Raw genomic sequence first — 17,720 nt, 5'->3', positions numbered from 1 at the left:
TTCAGAAACATCAACAATTTCCAATGGCAGAAAGTTAGAGGTGTGGTGAGTACTGAGGAGAGCTGCAACAAATACATGAAGATAAGTGTGCAGAACAGTCAGTCTTTGAGTTGAGAAATGAGCTTCAATATAAGTTCAGGTGAAGTCAAGACATGGAAGCCATGTCTTGCTCAGATATTAATGTGGATCTGGGTTAAGGTACAGTGTGTTTACAGGATAAATTTCACTAAAAGGATGCAGACTTGGCCATCGAAAGAAACAAGCAACACATTAAAATTTATTTCTCAAGAAACAGAATTGAAAAGCAGATAAATTATATGGAAACTCAATGAGGTTATTCTTGGAGTATTATATAACAGTTCCGGTATACATGTTATAAAAGTCATATAGGGACACTGGAGATGGATAAAAATAACTACTAGAATGTTATCAGAACTCAAAGAATTCACTTAATGAAAGAGGTGACAGGGTCCTTTTTCTCTAGAGAAGAGACTGTTGGGAATTTTCATGTTTAACAGCATAGATGTAAAGAGAATGTTTCAGTTGCAAACAGTACCTGACTAGGGTCCACAAGATACTTACTAACGCTGCAGGGAATTCACAAGGAACTTCTTTCTCCAGAGAGCGGTGTGAATGTGAAACTAGGTATCACAAGGATTGGCTTAGGCAAGATTCAGCTAAATAAGCACAAGGGAGAAAATATAGCTTTTTATTAAAGGGATTAGATGAGGAGGGGTGATAGGAAGTCTATAAATGCCTGAAACAGCAGTTTCTATGCTATTGCTGTTTTATAATGTTTTGTAAAGCACTAACAAATCAGATTATTCAGTAATCTCTGTACCTCTGTTCCAGCTGCCAAAAGCGGAACTCCCTGGTGGCCAAACACTTTAATTCCGATTCACATTCCCATATGTTGGTCTATGGCCTCCTCTTGTGTCAAGATGAGGCCACCTTCAGGGTGGAGGAGCAACACCTTATATTCCATCTGGGTAGCCTCCAACCTGCCATGAATATTGATGTCTCCTTCTGGTAAAAATATTTTTTACTCCCCTCTCTCCTCTTCTTCTATTCCCACTCTGGCCTCTTACCTCTTCTCACCTGCCTATCACCTCCCCCAGGGTCCCTTCCTCTTTCTCTTATGGTCCATTCTCCTCTCCTATCAGATTCCTTCCTCTCCAGCCCTTTACCATTCCTACCCACCTGGCTTCACCTATCACCTTCTAGCTATCCTCTTCCCCCCCCCCCCACTTATTTTTTAATTCTGGTGTCTTCCCCCTTACTTTCCAGTGCTGAAAATGTATCTCGGCCTGAAATGTCAGCTGTTTATTCATTTCCATAGATGCTGCCTGACCTATTGAGTTCCTCTAACATTTTGTGTGTGTTGCTTTGGATTTCCAGCGTATGCGTATGCAGACTTTCTCATGTTTATTATTCAGTAATCATCAGAATGATCAAAATGCCTGCCATTTTTTTTACATCAACACAGTAACATCTTCTGTATATCTTGAGGCTGTGAAAGATTCTTCACAAGTGAAAGTTCTTTCTTCCAGCTCTTCGTTTGTTAATAATCATTGTCATTGTAAGATTGGTAGGGCAATATGGAGTATTGAGGGACCTTGATATATGAGTCCAAGGATCACTGCAGGTGGCAGTACAGAGAGAGAAAGTGTGAAGAAAGCATAAGGGACACTTTCCTTCACTAGCTGGACCATAGAATTTAAGAACCAAGAGGTTATGGTAGAGGTTTACAATGCACGATTCAGGCCATAAATGGAGTGCCTTGTACATTTCTGGTTGCCAGAGGAATGCAGAGGAGATTCAGTAGGATGTTGTCTGTGAAGCAATATATTGGATATGAGGAGACTGGACTGGCTGGGTTTGTTTTCCTTGAGGTAAAGAGGCTAGGGTGGGAGGAGCCTGACAGGGGTATTCAATTTGTGATGTAAACAGATAGGTTATCTTACTTTGGGATACATTTCTCTATTTCTAAATATACAGGTTAGAGTTTAGGAGGAACAAACTTATGATAGAATTAGAACACCCAGCTTGAATGGGTGGTGAAGGCAGGCACTCTCACAATATTAAAGAAGTATCTAGACAGACACTTGAACTGCCAGGGATAGAAAGCTACAATTCGAGTGTTGTAAGTGGGATTAATATGTACTTGATAATGGAAATGTGGTGAGAAGGGGACTGCTTCTGTGCTGCATGACTTTTCATTTCTGTGATAAAAAATTGCAGGTTATCTAAACTCTCTCTTTTTTTCTTTGGAAATCCCTTGCAGATCCTCGCCCCAAAGACTGTTATGATATCTTCTTGAGGGGGCATAAGGAAGATGGAATATATTCTGTTTTTCCTACCCATTATCCAGCAGGATTTCAGGTCTCGTGTGACATGACGGTGGCTGGTGGAGGCTGGACAGTAAGTAGCCAATCTGCAACTGAAAAATGATAGAAATCTTTTTTTTGTGGAACTCCATCTCATGTCCCACATGCAATTTCATTCCCTCACATCATTCAACCCATTTTATCATATTTCTGAAATGTTCATTCTCCTAATCCATTCCACCAAGTCATACAATATAACTCAATTTTAGAACCTAGAAGATACAACAGTACAGCATAGGAGCAGGTACTTTGACTCAAGATGTCTGTGTTGACTGTGATGCCATATTAAATTAATCCCATCTGCCTGCTTATGATACATATCCCTTCATCCCCTGCATGCTCATTTGCTTATCTAAATTCCTCTCAAATGTCACTATCTTATCTGCTTCCACCAATCCCTGGTAGACCACCACTCTGTGTAAAATCCTGCTTAGCACATCTCCTTTAAACTTTCTTACTCTCACTGTCAAGCTATCCCGTCTAGTATCTCACTTCCATCCTGGAAAAAAAGATGCTGTATACATTATCTGATATTAAATGGAACCATTGAACCATTACACCTCTCATAATTTTATAAACATCCCTCAGGTCTCCCTTCAGACTTTGACCCTACAGAGAAACCAGTCCATGTTTGTTCAACCACTCCTTCTAGCTAGTATACTCTGAACCAGGCAACATCCTGGTGAACTTTTACACCCTCTCGAAAGCTTTCCTCTAATGCGATGACCAGAACTGCACACAATACTCCAAAAATGGTCTCACCAATGTTTAAAACAGCTTCCCAATTCAATGCTCCAGCTGATGCCACACACCATCTCCACTTGTGTTCCCACTTTGAGAGAGCTGCAGACTTGTACTCTGAAAGATCCTGCCATTTACTTTATGATTTCCACTTACATTGGACATCCCAGAATGTAACATTTTATTTTATTCTAGTTCCACATATTTTCAATCATGCTGATAATCTATTCCATTTTAGTTCCTCAATTCTATAGTTTAGTTCCTATTCAATTCTATTTTACAGTCTATTCAATTATGTTTCCCATATTACTTCATTCTGTCTCCCAAATACTATTTTATTCTCTCACTCAGTCCAATTTCATCTTCACATTTTATCTAATTCTCCACTCTTCTATTTTATTTCCTCAATCACAATCTGATTATATGCTCACAAACTAAAATTATATCATCACTATTAAAATTTCTAAGCCTCATATTCCAAACTATTTCAGGCGTGATGGTCCTTAGTGATCCAAATCTGTCCACTGAATGTCAGCAACTGATTCACCAAGCCCAGACAATTTGATTTTATCTTTTACATTTTAGATTGTTGTTCTCTAATTTGTCCTGCTTGGTTGGCCTGGATTTCATTTGGAATGGATTGCTCTTAGTGCCATTGCTTTAATAATGGTTGAGCCTCAATTCAGAGCAATGAGATCTATTAATCAGCAGCTTGAAATGTAATACTGAGCTCACAGCAATGAAACAGGCCATTTGGTCTATTAATTCTCCATATGAGCCTCTTTTTACATTGAACTACAAAAAACATTCTTCCATTCCTTTCTCCTTCATTTACTTTTATAATTTAATCCTAAATGGCTTTATACTGTTCACTTTAACTACTTGTGATAGGCATTCCCAATCCTAAACCTCCAAACAGATTTATCACTGGTAAATTAATCTTTGTTGCCTTAAATTTGGCATTCTTCATAAGTGAAACATCTTCTTTATATTCATTCTTTATGTGCTGTGTCATCTGACATAGGCATCACAGTCTTTCCATGACCATGATTGCTCTTGGCAAATGTTTCCACAGAAATGGTTTGCCATTGCTGCCTTCTGGGCAATGTTGCAAGACAGGTGACCCCAGCCATTATCAATACTTCAGAGATTGTATCAGTGGTCACATAACCAGGACTTGTGATATGCACATACGACCATCCACCATCTGCTCCCATGACTTCATGTGGCTCTGATCGGGGGTGGGGGGGGGGGGGGGCTAAGCAGGTGCAACATCTTGCCCAAGGGTGGCCTGTAGGCTACTGGAGGGAACGAGTGCCTTACACCTCCTTTGGTAGAAACATATTTCAACCCCACCACCCAATATTAAACATATTTCTCAATTTGTTAACATACTACATCTTAGAACATTGTTTATAGAAGGAAGAAAAATCTAATTTATTTATTAAACGTCATTATTACCTAACCATTGCCCTGGGGTTCTCCTGGGAGATCCAATTCCATGGACAGACCACACACTAACTGACTTGACCTTTTAATTTGTGTGCCCTGCCACAATTTGACCCCAAAATATATCACCTCACACTTGTCAAGAAGAACTTCCACCTACCAACACTTACCCTCAACTTTCCATCTGATCTATATGATGTTATGGGCATCCTTCCTCCCTTTCTACAACACCACCATTTTCTGTCATCTGCAAACTTAATCATTGTGTTTTGCCTGACCCACTGAGTTCTTCCAGCATAGTATTTGTATATCTACTCCAAGTGCTGGTATTTTCTTTCTGATCACTAGTGTAACTCTTCCACCCTCTGCCACATCTGAAACTTATATACCCTGGAACTTTAACCTGCCTTTCTGTCAAACACATTTCTGTGATTGTAATAGTATTATAATTTTAAAAGCTGATCCATGCTCTGAGTTCAAAGATTTACCTGTGAGCCTCCTTATATTAAAAGACCTCCACTAGACCTCCCATTTTTCTTAACACATCGCTGTTTGCTTCGTACAAAACCTATACAGTATACATAATGCTTGAGAAGGTAGTGATCTGGAGTCATATTACCTATTGCAATTACCAGATGGCATTAAGCTGGTATTAACTTCTTTTGACTTCATGGATTAGTTCTCTTTAGCTAATACTATGAGAATACGGAACCAGTTGTAGAGACATACCTGTGGCGACTTTGATTCTATACTTGCATCTTATCTGTTACCTTTCTCCTTTCTCATCTTGCTTTATCAAACACGATTACCTTCTCTATTTTTTCATTTGCTTGGCCCCCAAAGGAAGTTAAATTTATTGGCTGAGGACTGGATGGTTGGTTTGATCACCATCAGTTTGATCTTCAGTGATGTTCTTCATCACCACACTTCAAACCTGTGTATTCTTTTCCTTCGTCTCTTCTGTAAAATCCATCTTTCATGCGTAGACAACGCAAATGCAGAAACCAGGTTTCTTTTCATTTCTATGACTTGTAAGGACACAAATCGTAGAAATCAAAATGAGCAGGAATATGAACATAGTGGCACCTGCAGGGGTAGGAGCCCCACAAAATCATTAAGTACCTTAAGAATCCTCAGGTGTGTGCACTTGGGCATTATTATTAACTTTTTAACATGTTATTTTAATAACAATCAAACTTTAAATTCCTGTGCATGCAACAGAAATACCTTTTTTATTGACATTGAGAATCAATCTTTGCTTCATATCGTTCAGAGCACACCATTTTTATTTTATGGTAAGTTTTTTTTATAAACCACTTAAAATCTTAAAGCAGTTTGAATTCCCCAGGTTTGCCCATCACATTACATTGAGATCAGGCTGCATCATTAGAAATTCCATTTGCGGTATCCAGTTGAAAGCAGTCATTCATGTACAGACTCCCCTTCCTGTGAGCCCTGTCCTTGTTTATTCACCAGTCCCTGATAAAACATACCAGTGTAAGCCACAGTGGAACTCTGTACTACTGCATTCCAGGCCTCTTTTGCATTATTAAATTTCAGTTGTCTTACAGCTGGTGTCCACACCTGCATGTCTAGGCTTCTATACTTAGAAATTCCCTCCTTAAACTTTTCCATGAGCTAATGCATGAACTCAACTAAAGATGATAGCAATTTAATACCATCTGATAATTACAATATTAAGATTCAGAATCAAGTTTATTATCACTGATTGATAAGATGTGAAATTTGTTGTTTTGTGGCACCAGCACAGTGCAAAGTCATAAATTACTATAAATTACAAAATACATAAATAGTGCAAAAACAGGAATAATGATGTAGTATTCATGGGTTCATGGACCATTCCAAATCTGATGGGGGAGGGGAAGAAGCTGCTCCTAAATTGTTGGGTGTGGGTATTCAGGCTCCTGTACCTCCTTCCAGATATAGTGATGAGAAAAAAGCATATCTCAGACATAGTGGGTCTTTAGTGATAGATGCTGATTCTTGATACACTGTTTTTTGAAGATGTCCTCACTGATGGGGAGTGTTGTGTCAGTGACTGACCTGAGTCAACAACACTCGATGGTCTCTTACGATCCCGGTGAAGCAACCAGTCAGAATATTCTCCGCCTTACACCAAGAGAAATTGGAAAGAGTCTTGGGTGATGTACAAAATCTCCTCAAACTCCTGACAAACAGCAGCTAGTGTGCCTTCTTCATGATTACATCAATGTGTTGAGCCCTAGATCCTCTGAGATGTTAATGGCCAGGAACTTAAAGCTCCAGATCATGACACCCTGAGTATTATTTACAGAACAAAGACAGGTTAGAGAGCATGGGAGGTCTGATGGTCTCAGTTATAATTCACTTTCTTTGATTACTATAAATCATAATGAGATTATGTTAAAGGTGCTCTTTATGCCCCTTACTAAGTGTATCTGCCTTTTGAATAGTGGAGGGGAAAGCACAGTAGCATAATGGTTAACGCATTGTTTTACTCCACCAGCAACCACCTGCCAGTAAGGAGTTTGTATGTTCTTCTTGTGACTGTCTGGGTTTCCTCTGGGTGCTCCGGCTTCTTCCACATTCCAAAGAAGTATACAGTTAGGGTTAGTGAGTTATGGGCATGCAATCTTGGTTCTGGAAGTGTGGCAACACTTATGGGCTGCCCAGAACATCCCTATTGATTTGATTTGATGCAAGTGGTACATTTAATTGTATCACAAACAAGAGAAAATCTCCAGATGCTGAAAATCAAAGTAATACACACAAAATGCTGGAGGAACTCAGCAAGCCAGGTACCATCTATGGAAAAAAGTAAACAGTCGACATTTCGGGCTGAGACTGATGAAGGGTCTTAGCCAGAAACATCAGCTGTTTACTCTTTTCCATAGCTGCTGCCTGGCCTTCTGAGTTCCTCCAGCATTTTGTGTGTATTACATTTCATTGTATGTTTTGGTGTACATGTGACAAATAAAGCTAATCATCTTTAATCATCAGTGCCTCCAATGGGTTGAGAAGTTCAGCAACAAACAATGGAAATCGGGGCAAGGTGTAAATGTGCTGAATAATATTCTTTGTCTTGGCCCAAAACATTGAATGTTTCTTCCTCTCCATAGATGCAGCCTGACCTGCTAAGTTCTTCCAAAATTTTGTTTGTTGCTCTGGATTTCCAGCATCTGCAGAATTCCTTATAATAGAATAATGACACGTGTAACATGCTCAAAGGACTGAACAGCCTCCTGCTCTTCCTCTGAAACAATCACTAGCCTCTGTCCCTGTGTAACAGGCTCAGAGTATGGGGAAAAAGCACCAATAGGTTTGATCCTTTCCACAGACATTGGGGAATTCCATGCTTTCAGACTGAAACACTTATAAGGAGTATACACTCAGTGATCACTTTAGTAATTACCTCCTGTACCTAATAAAGTGGCCACTGAGTGTACATTCATGGTAATCTGCTGCTGTAGCCTACCCACTTCAAGGTTTGATGTGTTGTAATGCTCTTCTGCACACGGTTGTGGTTATTTGATTTACTGTCGCCTTCCTAAAAGCTTGAAACACTCTGGCCATTCTTCTCTGATCTCTCTCATTATCAAGGTGCTTTCACCCATAGAACTGCTGCTCACTAAACATTTTTGGCTTTTTTTTTGTACAATTCTCTGTAAACCGTTGTGCTTGAAAAACCCAAGAGATCAGCAATTTCTGAGATACTCAAACCAACAATCTGGCACCAAAAATCATTCCACAGTCAGTCATTTAGATTACATTTCTTCCCCATGCTGATGTTTGATCTGAACAGTAATTGAACCTCTTGACCATGTTTGCATGCTTTTATGCAGTGAGTTGCTGCCACATGATTGGATGATTGGCTATTTGCATTAATGAGCATGTATACCACTGTAAAGTGAGTAGAAAAGGATTTTCCATCCATTAACACTTCATTGCCTGGTGAACTTTTTAATTAAAACAGGTTTGGGATGCAGGATCCGATCCCCGTCATGGCTCCTGTCATACTCCATTACAGTAGGTGGCAGTACTGCACCTTCCTGCAAGTCGCCATTAGCACAAAAGAAGGAACACCTCCTTGCTTCACATGAAAAAGGACAAGAAGAAAAGGAAACAATTTTCGCAAAGTCCATTTCAGCTTTTCTTTTCATCATGATCCTCAGCTTTGATTGTTACCTCATTGTCCTATCAAGCCCAAGCCTTAATCTTGTAATGGCTTCACAGGTCCTCATTCATTGACTAAGCAAATCTAGCACTTCCACAATTTCTTCCTACTTCAAAGAAGCAGTAGCTTTAAGGCAAACGCTAAGATTAGTTTAGCGAGGTGATGAGTCTGAAGGGAAATCCATGGAGAATTTTCTTCTTTCGCATACTAATTTCTGTACATTTGCTCCTAGCTATAAGAAGGCTTGAGATCTTTGCAGTAATTTTCTTCTTCACATCTCTATTTCCTGTTGTTGTAACAATATATGAAGTGCTGGAGTGCACTGATTCAGGGTTTCAAATTGAAATGTTGACAGTTCCTTTTCACCCCCGTCGATGCTGCTTAATGTGCTGTGTTCCTCCAGTGGATCATTGATGCCTTCAGCTCAATCTTCTTTAGAAACTTACAATACCTACCCAGCTTCTCCTTGTTTCTTGTAACGATGGAGATATTTTTTCCTTTGCTCTCTGATGCAACCCTTGATCACATTGTTAAGCAGTGGGGTATTGATATCAGTCCTGAACCAAATGATTACTGTTTTATATTTGTCCCACTTTTGGTGTTGATTTTTGACTTGGAATATAGAGAATCCTTTGTACTCCTCCTAAGTATAAAGAATTATTTTAACCACAGCCCGCTCTCTGATGTGCTGAGTATGAAAACTCTAAGCTCAGTTTATTGTCATATACACCATTTTTGTTAGGGTGGGTAAAGGACTTGCATCATATTTACTACTTTTGTTACAGATGTTGACTAAACCTTGAGTGTTCAATTTTCACATCTCCTTTCATCTTTTTGTGCATTTGCAGGTATTTCAGCGCCGGAAAGATGGGTCAGTGAATTTTTTCCAAGGCTGGGATGCCTACAAAGATGGATTTGGGAGGATAACAGGAGAGCACTGGTTGGGTAAAGAGAAAAATGTCTTATTTGGGAAGGGATGCTGTGCAAGGATGCTGAGCCATTCAATTATATCATGGCTGACCTGTATCTCATTTCCATTTCCCTGCCCTTGCTCTTTTATTTTTGATACTAACAAAGAACAATTGGTCTCAAGTCTTGAATGCACTCCCAGTATTCTTAGATTTTTGAGGGATACTGGCCATGGTTGGGGCGGGGGGAGAGTGTGGAATAGGAAGCCTCTCCACTTTTATTGGTTTGCTTTCTTTCCAGTATTATGGGGAGAGAGAAATAAGAGAGTAAAGACATTCTAATTCCTGTTTACTACTCTGTTTCACAATACTACTTGTTGATTCCTTAACGTTATTTTAGGAAGATTCCTTTTTTATCATTGCACATGTGCTTCTCTTTAGAAAAAAGATAATAATGTGGTTTATTAGATTAACTGGAAGCCTAGGACATTCACTACATTAAACATATCTATTGTGTTGGCTTGGCACGGCTTGAATAATATTTGTCAGTTCCTTAGAAGTTTGCTGTTTTGTGTTTATTCCCTTGCATGAAATATCCCAAGGACTCTATTCCAAAGAAAAAGAAGAGTTGCTTCTTGTATCCTGACCACATAGGTGCACAATGGAGAGTATCCTAACTGGTTGCATCAAAGTTCAAAATAAAATTTATTATCAGAGTATATACATGTTTGGAAAATCTATAGAACAGTAACTTGTAAACAGGATCAAAGAACAACAAACTGTGCAAATTAAAATATGAATAAGTAACAATCGGTTATGAGAACACCAGAAATAGAATGAGTGTAGTTATCCCTTTTTGTTCAGGAGCCTGATAGTTGAGGGGTAGTATCTGTTCTTGAACCTGGTGGCGAGAGTCCTGAGGCACTTGTACCTTCTACCTGATGGCAGCAGTGCGAAAAGAGCATGGCCTGGTATGGAAACACCAGTGCCCAGGAATGAAAAAGACCACAAAAAATAGTGCATACAGCCCAGTCTATCACAGGCAAAGCCCATCCGACCATTGAGTAGATTTACTGTACATGTAGCGTTGCCACCAGAAAGCAGCAATCATCAAAGACCCACGCCATGTGTATAAGATGATGAGAGGCATTGATCCTGTGGATAGTCAGAGGCTGAAATGGCTAGCACAAGAGGGCACAGTTTGAAGATGCTTGGAAGTAGGTACAGAGGAGACGTCAGGGGTAATTTTTTAAAAATCAGAGAGTGGTGAGTGCATGGAATGGGCTGCCGGCAACAGTGGTGGAGGCAGATACAATAGGGTATTTTAAGAGACTCCTGGACAGGTACATGGAGCTTAGAAAAATAGAGGGCTATGGGTAACCCTAGATAATTTCTAAAGTAAGGACATGTTCGGCACATCTTTGTGGGTTGAAGGGCCTGTATTGTGCTGTAGGTTTTCTATGTTTCTATCCTGGCCATGCCCTTTTTTTGTTCCTACTATTGGACAGGAAGTAGAGAAACCTTAGGACCCACACGACCAGATTCAGAAAGTTAATACCTTACATCCATCAGGCTCCTGAGCAGGAATGGATAACTTCAATCACCACTATGTTGAACTGATTTTACAACCTACAGACTCACTTTCAAGGACTCTTTACAACGAATGTTCTCATTAATCTTTTTTTATTTACACAGCTTGTATTCTTTTGCACACTGATTGTTTGTTGGTCTTTATCTACAGTGTTTATGTATAGTTTTTCATAAATTCTTTTGTATTTCATTTTTCCCTGTAAGTGCCTGCAAGAAAATTAATCTCAAGGTAGTATATGGTACCATATACACACTTTGATAATAAATTTACTTTGAACATTGACATATATCCCTCAGCCAACTTTATAATACAGTCTTCAGGCACATTAAAGCACTTGAAGTACAGTTAATAATATAATGTGAAAGATCCAGCAAACATTGTTCATTCTGCAAGGGTTCAGAAACAACAATGAAAATTTATCATAGTGCATCTTTTGCAATTTTGATGTAAGAATAGGTGTTAATAATGACACAAGGAAGAAAACATCTCTTATTCAAAATTGAATACTGTAATAGCATCTTTTATATTGACTTCAAATGGCAGATGGAGCCTCAGATTTATGTTTTAATAAGACAATGTACCTCCAGTATGCACAATTCCTTCAGAACCATACAGGAGTGTAAATTTAGATCATGTACTCAAAAAAGATGGCCTGAAGCGAAACTTGGTCAAGCCAACTGAATAAGCCCCAGGCATGAAGCCACATCATAAATGAGAACAGACTGCCAAGGAAGCATCTAAAAGAGATTCATAATAGTTGGAAATGGGAGATAGAGATCAGAGAAGGGACTAAAACCAAGAAGGAATGGGATTAGAGACAAGGAAAAAAATAAATTGGGGTTATGATTAGAGACAGTGTTAAGTTCTGGGTTGTTAGATGGTAGGGAGTGAATGGTGGAATGGAGACTGCACCATTTGGGTCAGAAAAAATATAGTGACCTGGAAAAAGGTATTTTAATGGGAAGCTTAAAATGTTCCTATAGGTTTAGATGCATCAGTAAGTAAAGACTTGAGCAATCAATCCGTTCCAATTGATCAAATTCTTTGTGTCACAATGCTACAAGTAAAGGCACTCAGCTGGTAGTTTATTATTAACTAAACCCCTGTGCTATAGGGGCTTCTTATGCCTGTCAAACTGACGATCCGTTTACATTGCTAAGGTGATTCTTTGTACTATATTCTGCTGGATCAGACATTAATAATTGATACTTGCTATGCTGGCTAGCAATCCCTGATTCACTGAGGGACTTCCAACTCAATCACTTCCCAAATCAAACATTCATCCTGACAAAAGATTTCTTTCTTTCTTTAAATCAAGCAAGTATAAACAACTTAAAATGTGGACTTCCTTCTACCCTCATAATTGATAGCATGACAATTTTCATAGAATTAATTTAGGTTTCCAGCACCTGCATTTTTCTTCAGCTTGCAAATGTTCCCTGAGAAAATGAACAACTGAACTAATTGAAAAATCAACTTCATACTGATCTTTGTTTTTTTTAAAACGAGGATGAGACACATGGCATCACTTATTATTTTTGTTTAATTTCCTGACTATGCTGTTCTGGAAAGCTTTTTTTTCAGTCTGTGCTCCTTAAACTTGGAATCAATCCTCTTGTTTTATTTCATGTGAAAAAAATCTTGAAGCCTTTCATAATAGCAGAATGACACAAATGCTTTACAACCAATTTCGTTTTTTTTAAGTGGCAGCCATTTTGTGCTAAGCAACCTCCCCCACACACAATGGAATAGCTGATTTTCTTTTTGTATTTGTATTTGATCAGCAAATATTGGCACAGGACTCTGTGGAGAACGCATTGTTTTTCTTCAAAGAGGAATCTTTAAAGGCCTCCATTCAACATTTACCTGAAAAACAGCACCTACGGCAATACAAAACTCCTTCAGTTGTAGCAGTGGGATCCGCATGGATTATGGATTCCTTTGGGATCCCATTCTGCACAATAATTAAAATATCCAAAAAAAACTGCAGATGCTGAAAATCTGAAATTAAACAGAAAATGTGAAGTTGGAAGCCAATCACGGACCATCTGCAGAAAGAAAAATAGAATTAACATTTCGGTTCCAAGACAGCAGAAATGGAAAGTAAGAAAACAAGTGTATTTCAAAGTGCATAAAAGTAGGACAGAGATGGATAGGTCCTTCCCTAACTCCTTTTAATCGCTCCTCAATGCAATCGATTCCTGCCAGGTTCTACTGCATATCTATGCACTAGAGACAATTTACAGTGACCAATTAACCTACTAACCTGCACAATTTTGGGATGTAGGAGGAAACTGGAGCAACCAGAGGAAACACATGCAGTTACAGGGACAATGCACCTGAGATCAGGGCTGAACCCATGTCACTGGAGATGTGAGGTGGCATCTCTACTCGATGCACATATGTGAATATGAAAACAAAAGGAGAATGATGGAAATACCAGCTGATTAGGCAGTGTCCGTGGAGCGAGAAAAAAAGAGTTAATATTACAGTTTAATAATCTGACAAAAGAACCATCCAGTTCTGATACAAACAATGAATGCAAATTACCCAAAATTGTTGAATTCATTGCTGAGACCCAATTGCCCAGATGGAAGATGAAATGCTGTTCCACAAGCACAGTGAATAATGCCGTAAACTAGGCGCATAGTTCAGGCTAGGAGTGGTATGGGGAATTAAAGGGAGAAAAAAGTTGTGTGCTCAGATTTGCCCTAATGGACTGAACTGAGGTGCTCAGCAAAGTTCTCACAAATCTGTGTTTGGTTTCTACATCATGAAAACCAAATGAAATAAACAACAGCAGAATTGCAAGGTGAACTACTGCTTCACCTCAAGGATTGTTTGGGTTTTTATTTTTATTTACTGTTGTGTGTAAATTATTTTTTTGGCTGACTGCCATAGATTAGTGAGCAATTGTTTACAAAATGTTATATAATGCATACATAATAAGTACAAAATCAGGTGCAATGCTTCACTTCAACCTTCTGGTTATTAATATCCATTTTCAATTTAAAATATGTTCCTTCATCTATTTGTCACTCTACTGACTCATATCAAATTCAACAGTGGTGACACTGAAAAAACAAATCAGTCTTTGTAGCCTTCCCCTGTCATATAAATACCACCTTCTGTTCTAATTATCTCCTTGTATCTCCATTTTCCCTCTTCTGCCCCCAATAACCTCATCCTGACACAAATTCTCCTACTTAGTAATGTCCCAGTGCCTTATGATAGCCTCCACATCTCTCAAGATCTCTCCTGCTCACAATAACTCCTAGTATGCACAATAATCATAGCAGAAGTTACTAAATTTTGCGAGTGAAACCCTGATATAATAGTAATACATTATTTATACATGATGTAATGTAATTGTCCCAGTAATTCCACATTTTAATGGTAGCAATAATTCAGGCCATCCAGCAGGTGCACTTACCTCTTGAACATCAGTAGTCTCTGAAGTTTGTTGGAGCCATTCCATTTTTGTTTCTCGTCATCCCAAAAATCTATACAGACAAAAGAATTTAAAATCGTATTGATATACATGTAAAACTTGACTGCAAAATAAGTACATCTGAAATGTGGTCTCTATTGCAATGTCAGAAATATACAATTTTATTATACTATTAGGGCAATAATGCCATTTTGTGAAAATGGTTCATATTGCATCTCAATGCTTACTAGCAGTCAGGTTTTCTGTTTTCGTCAATTTAACTCAGACCTTATTGACCCACTGTGTATGTGGTCAATCTGATGCCCATTTGCACGGATAGTTCATGTTGTCAGCTTTGTACCTGCTTCTGATTGCCTGAAACTTTTTTCCACCTTTTAGGTCTGAAAAGGATTCATGCTCTCACCATTCAGTCACATTACGAACTCCGTGTGGAGCTGGAAGACTTTGAAAACAGCACTGCTTATGCACAGTATGGGACATTTGGGATTGGACTGTTCTCTGTTGATCCAGAAAGGGACAGCTATCCACTGACTGTGGAAGACTACTCTGGAACTGCAGGTCACCATATCATTTATTTTAACAGACCAGAGTGGCATCAGGAGGAGGTTCACAGATGATAAGTAAAAGATTTCCAGGGGTATGAGGTGCTTACTGTTGAGCATGGACATCATTGGAAGGGAACAATTATCAAGCAGCAAGATGAGGTTAACAGGGTGTGCAGAAGGGAATTAACAGATGGGGGGGTAGAATCGAAGGATGAGATCAACTGGAGTCATGGATGTCATGCAATAGTGTTTTCAGCCAATGAACTGCTTTTGAAATGAAGTCTATGATAAAGGATAGGTCATGGGTCTGCCAATTTTCACAAAGGATGGTTCTATTAACAACAATAAAAACAAAAATAACAAGTAGTTAATCTATTTTCTTTGAATCAGGTCTTTAAGAGTTATCTTTTGTACAAGACACCTGGGAAAACTCTGCTCTTCTTCTAAATAGTGATCATGCAATATTTTTGCATGTATCCAAGTACAGAATGGGGCTCAGTTTAATATCTAAAACAAAAGATATCACTTGCAACAACAAAAGACTCCCACAGTTCAGCACTGAATGTTGGCTTGAATTATGCACTCTCTGCAATGAAAATTGGACCCACAATCTATTAATCCACTAGCAAGGGTGCATTACTGAACCAATGGTTACAAACAGCAACTGGTAAAGAGTTGGATCTAATAAGATGACAGGAGTGTCATATATGATAAGGTCAAGACTCAGGACTGTTCAAAGCAGTGTAGTAACATTATTTTTTTCTCTACAGGGGACTCCCTCCTGAAACACAGTGGAATGAGATTCACTACTAAGGATCGGGACAATGATCTCTCCATGAATAATTGTGCGTTGTTCTACCATGGCGCCTGGTGGTACCATAATTGCCATACTTCCAACCTTAACGGCCGATACCTGAAGGGTCATCACACCTCATACGCAAATGGCATTGAGTGGTCCTCTTGGACTGGCTGGCAGTATTCACTCAAATTTGTAGAGATGAAGATCAGGCCAAGAAATGGAGGCCAATAAAGAAAGGTTTAGCAATGTGACTTCAATCTTCAATCATTGACAAGTACTGAATTCATGAAACAGCTTCACTCATAACTTCAGAAAAACATTATATACATGTGAATATAGATTGTATGTGTACATGACATATAAGCACATGTCCAGTACATGAGTGTATATACATTACTTACCAAATGCAAATGTATTATTTTATTTAACATTTGCAAACACAATACATACATGTTACATTAAATACAGATGTTATTCTATATGTATGTACATGTATACATCTTATAAAGATCCCAAGTAATGTGCTGATAGACCACATCTGGAATACTATGTAGAATTTTGGGTCTGAACCAGAAATGGATAAATTAACAGATATACCACAAAGTATCAGGGCTCTAAGAATTGTATCTTGAGGAAAGACTGCAGAACTGCATAAACCTAGAATTGGAAAAATGAAGTTAAGGATGATTTCATGAGGATTTAGAATTTTGAAATTACATTTTTAGGTAGGAAGAGGAGAAACTTTTTATTCTGCAGGTGGCAAACCACAGGTTAAGTTTGAACTAGATCACTATAAAAGAAGTTAGGAAATACTCATTACACAAAGGGTAGGAAGTGTGGAAATTTTCCTCACAAGAAAGAAATGCTAACTTAATAATCATTTCAGATCAATAGATTTTTATGAGTCATGATATAAAGAGACTTGGAAGTTAGACACTTAAATGGAGTTTAGAAATGGATTAGTCATGATCTGACTTGATAATACAATAGGATCAGGGGATTGCGTGCTGACTCTCATTTTTACATATTTTGTTTTTCTCTTCACAGTTGCTGCCTGACTGCTAGTTATTTCCAGAACTTCTGTTTTATTCTTTATGTATAGCTATCCTTTTTTAATTGTTGGGTGAAGGTTCATTTTATTATTGAAGTATGTATGCAAAATACAACTCTGAGATTCGTCTTCTCCAGATAGCCAGAAAATACAGAAAAACCATGAAACTCATTGAGGGACCCCTCCCGCATGAAAAAGAAAAAAAAACAAAACTCGCAAATCCCAAACACCCAACCTCTCCCTCACACAATCTCTGGATTCACTCAGACACAACAGCTAACACATCAACCCCCTAACCCTCAAGCTCCTCCCATGCAAAAAACAGCGACAATAACATTAAACACCCAACCTCGCCCTCACACCAAAAAAAGTAAGATATCGCCCACCCGCCAATCGTTAACAAGAAAGAAAACACAGAAAAACTGATTGAGACCAATATAAACTACAGACTTGAACTTCAGTCTAATCCTTCAAAATGCTCTGGTTCCCTTTAAATATAACTTTTTCTATATAAGTTTTGGTAACAAATGCCATTCCTGAGCCTCTCTGTTTGTCAATAGAATGGGGGACTGAAAGTGAGGGGAAGACTAAACTGACCAACTGGTAAACATGGATCTTGGAATG

At 38.6% G+C, this 17,720-nt stretch overlaps 1 protein-coding gene across 1 annotated transcript in view; it reads left to right on the top strand.

Annotated features, from left to right (window-relative positions):
* Nucleotides 1-16,291, top strand: part of LOC140731108 (fibrinogen C domain-containing protein 1-like) — a 37,258-nt gene extending 20,967 nt beyond the window's left edge. Inside the window, exons 4-7 of the mRNA XM_073052402.1 lie at nucleotides 2,285-2,421; nucleotides 9,600-9,696; nucleotides 15,080-15,259; nucleotides 16,017-16,291. Of these exons, the coding sequence (XP_072908503.1) occupies nucleotides 2,285-2,421; nucleotides 9,600-9,696; nucleotides 15,080-15,259; nucleotides 16,017-16,276 (674 nt within the window). The 3' untranslated portion in view covers nucleotides 16,277-16,291. The remainder of the gene's footprint in view (nucleotides 1-2,284; nucleotides 2,422-9,599; nucleotides 9,697-15,079; nucleotides 15,260-16,016) is intronic.
* The last annotated feature ends 1,429 nt before the right edge of the window (nucleotides 16,292-17,720 follow it).

The sequence above is a fragment of the Hemitrygon akajei genome, chromosome 7 (genome assembly GCF_048418815.1).
Source record: "Hemitrygon akajei chromosome 7, sHemAka1.3, whole genome shotgun sequence".
NCBI classification, from domain to species: domain Eukaryota; kingdom Metazoa; phylum Chordata; class Chondrichthyes; order Myliobatiformes; family Dasyatidae; genus Hemitrygon; species Hemitrygon akajei.
The sequence above is the reverse complement of the archived record's forward strand: the minus strand, read 5'-3'. Positions and strand labels throughout refer to the sequence as shown.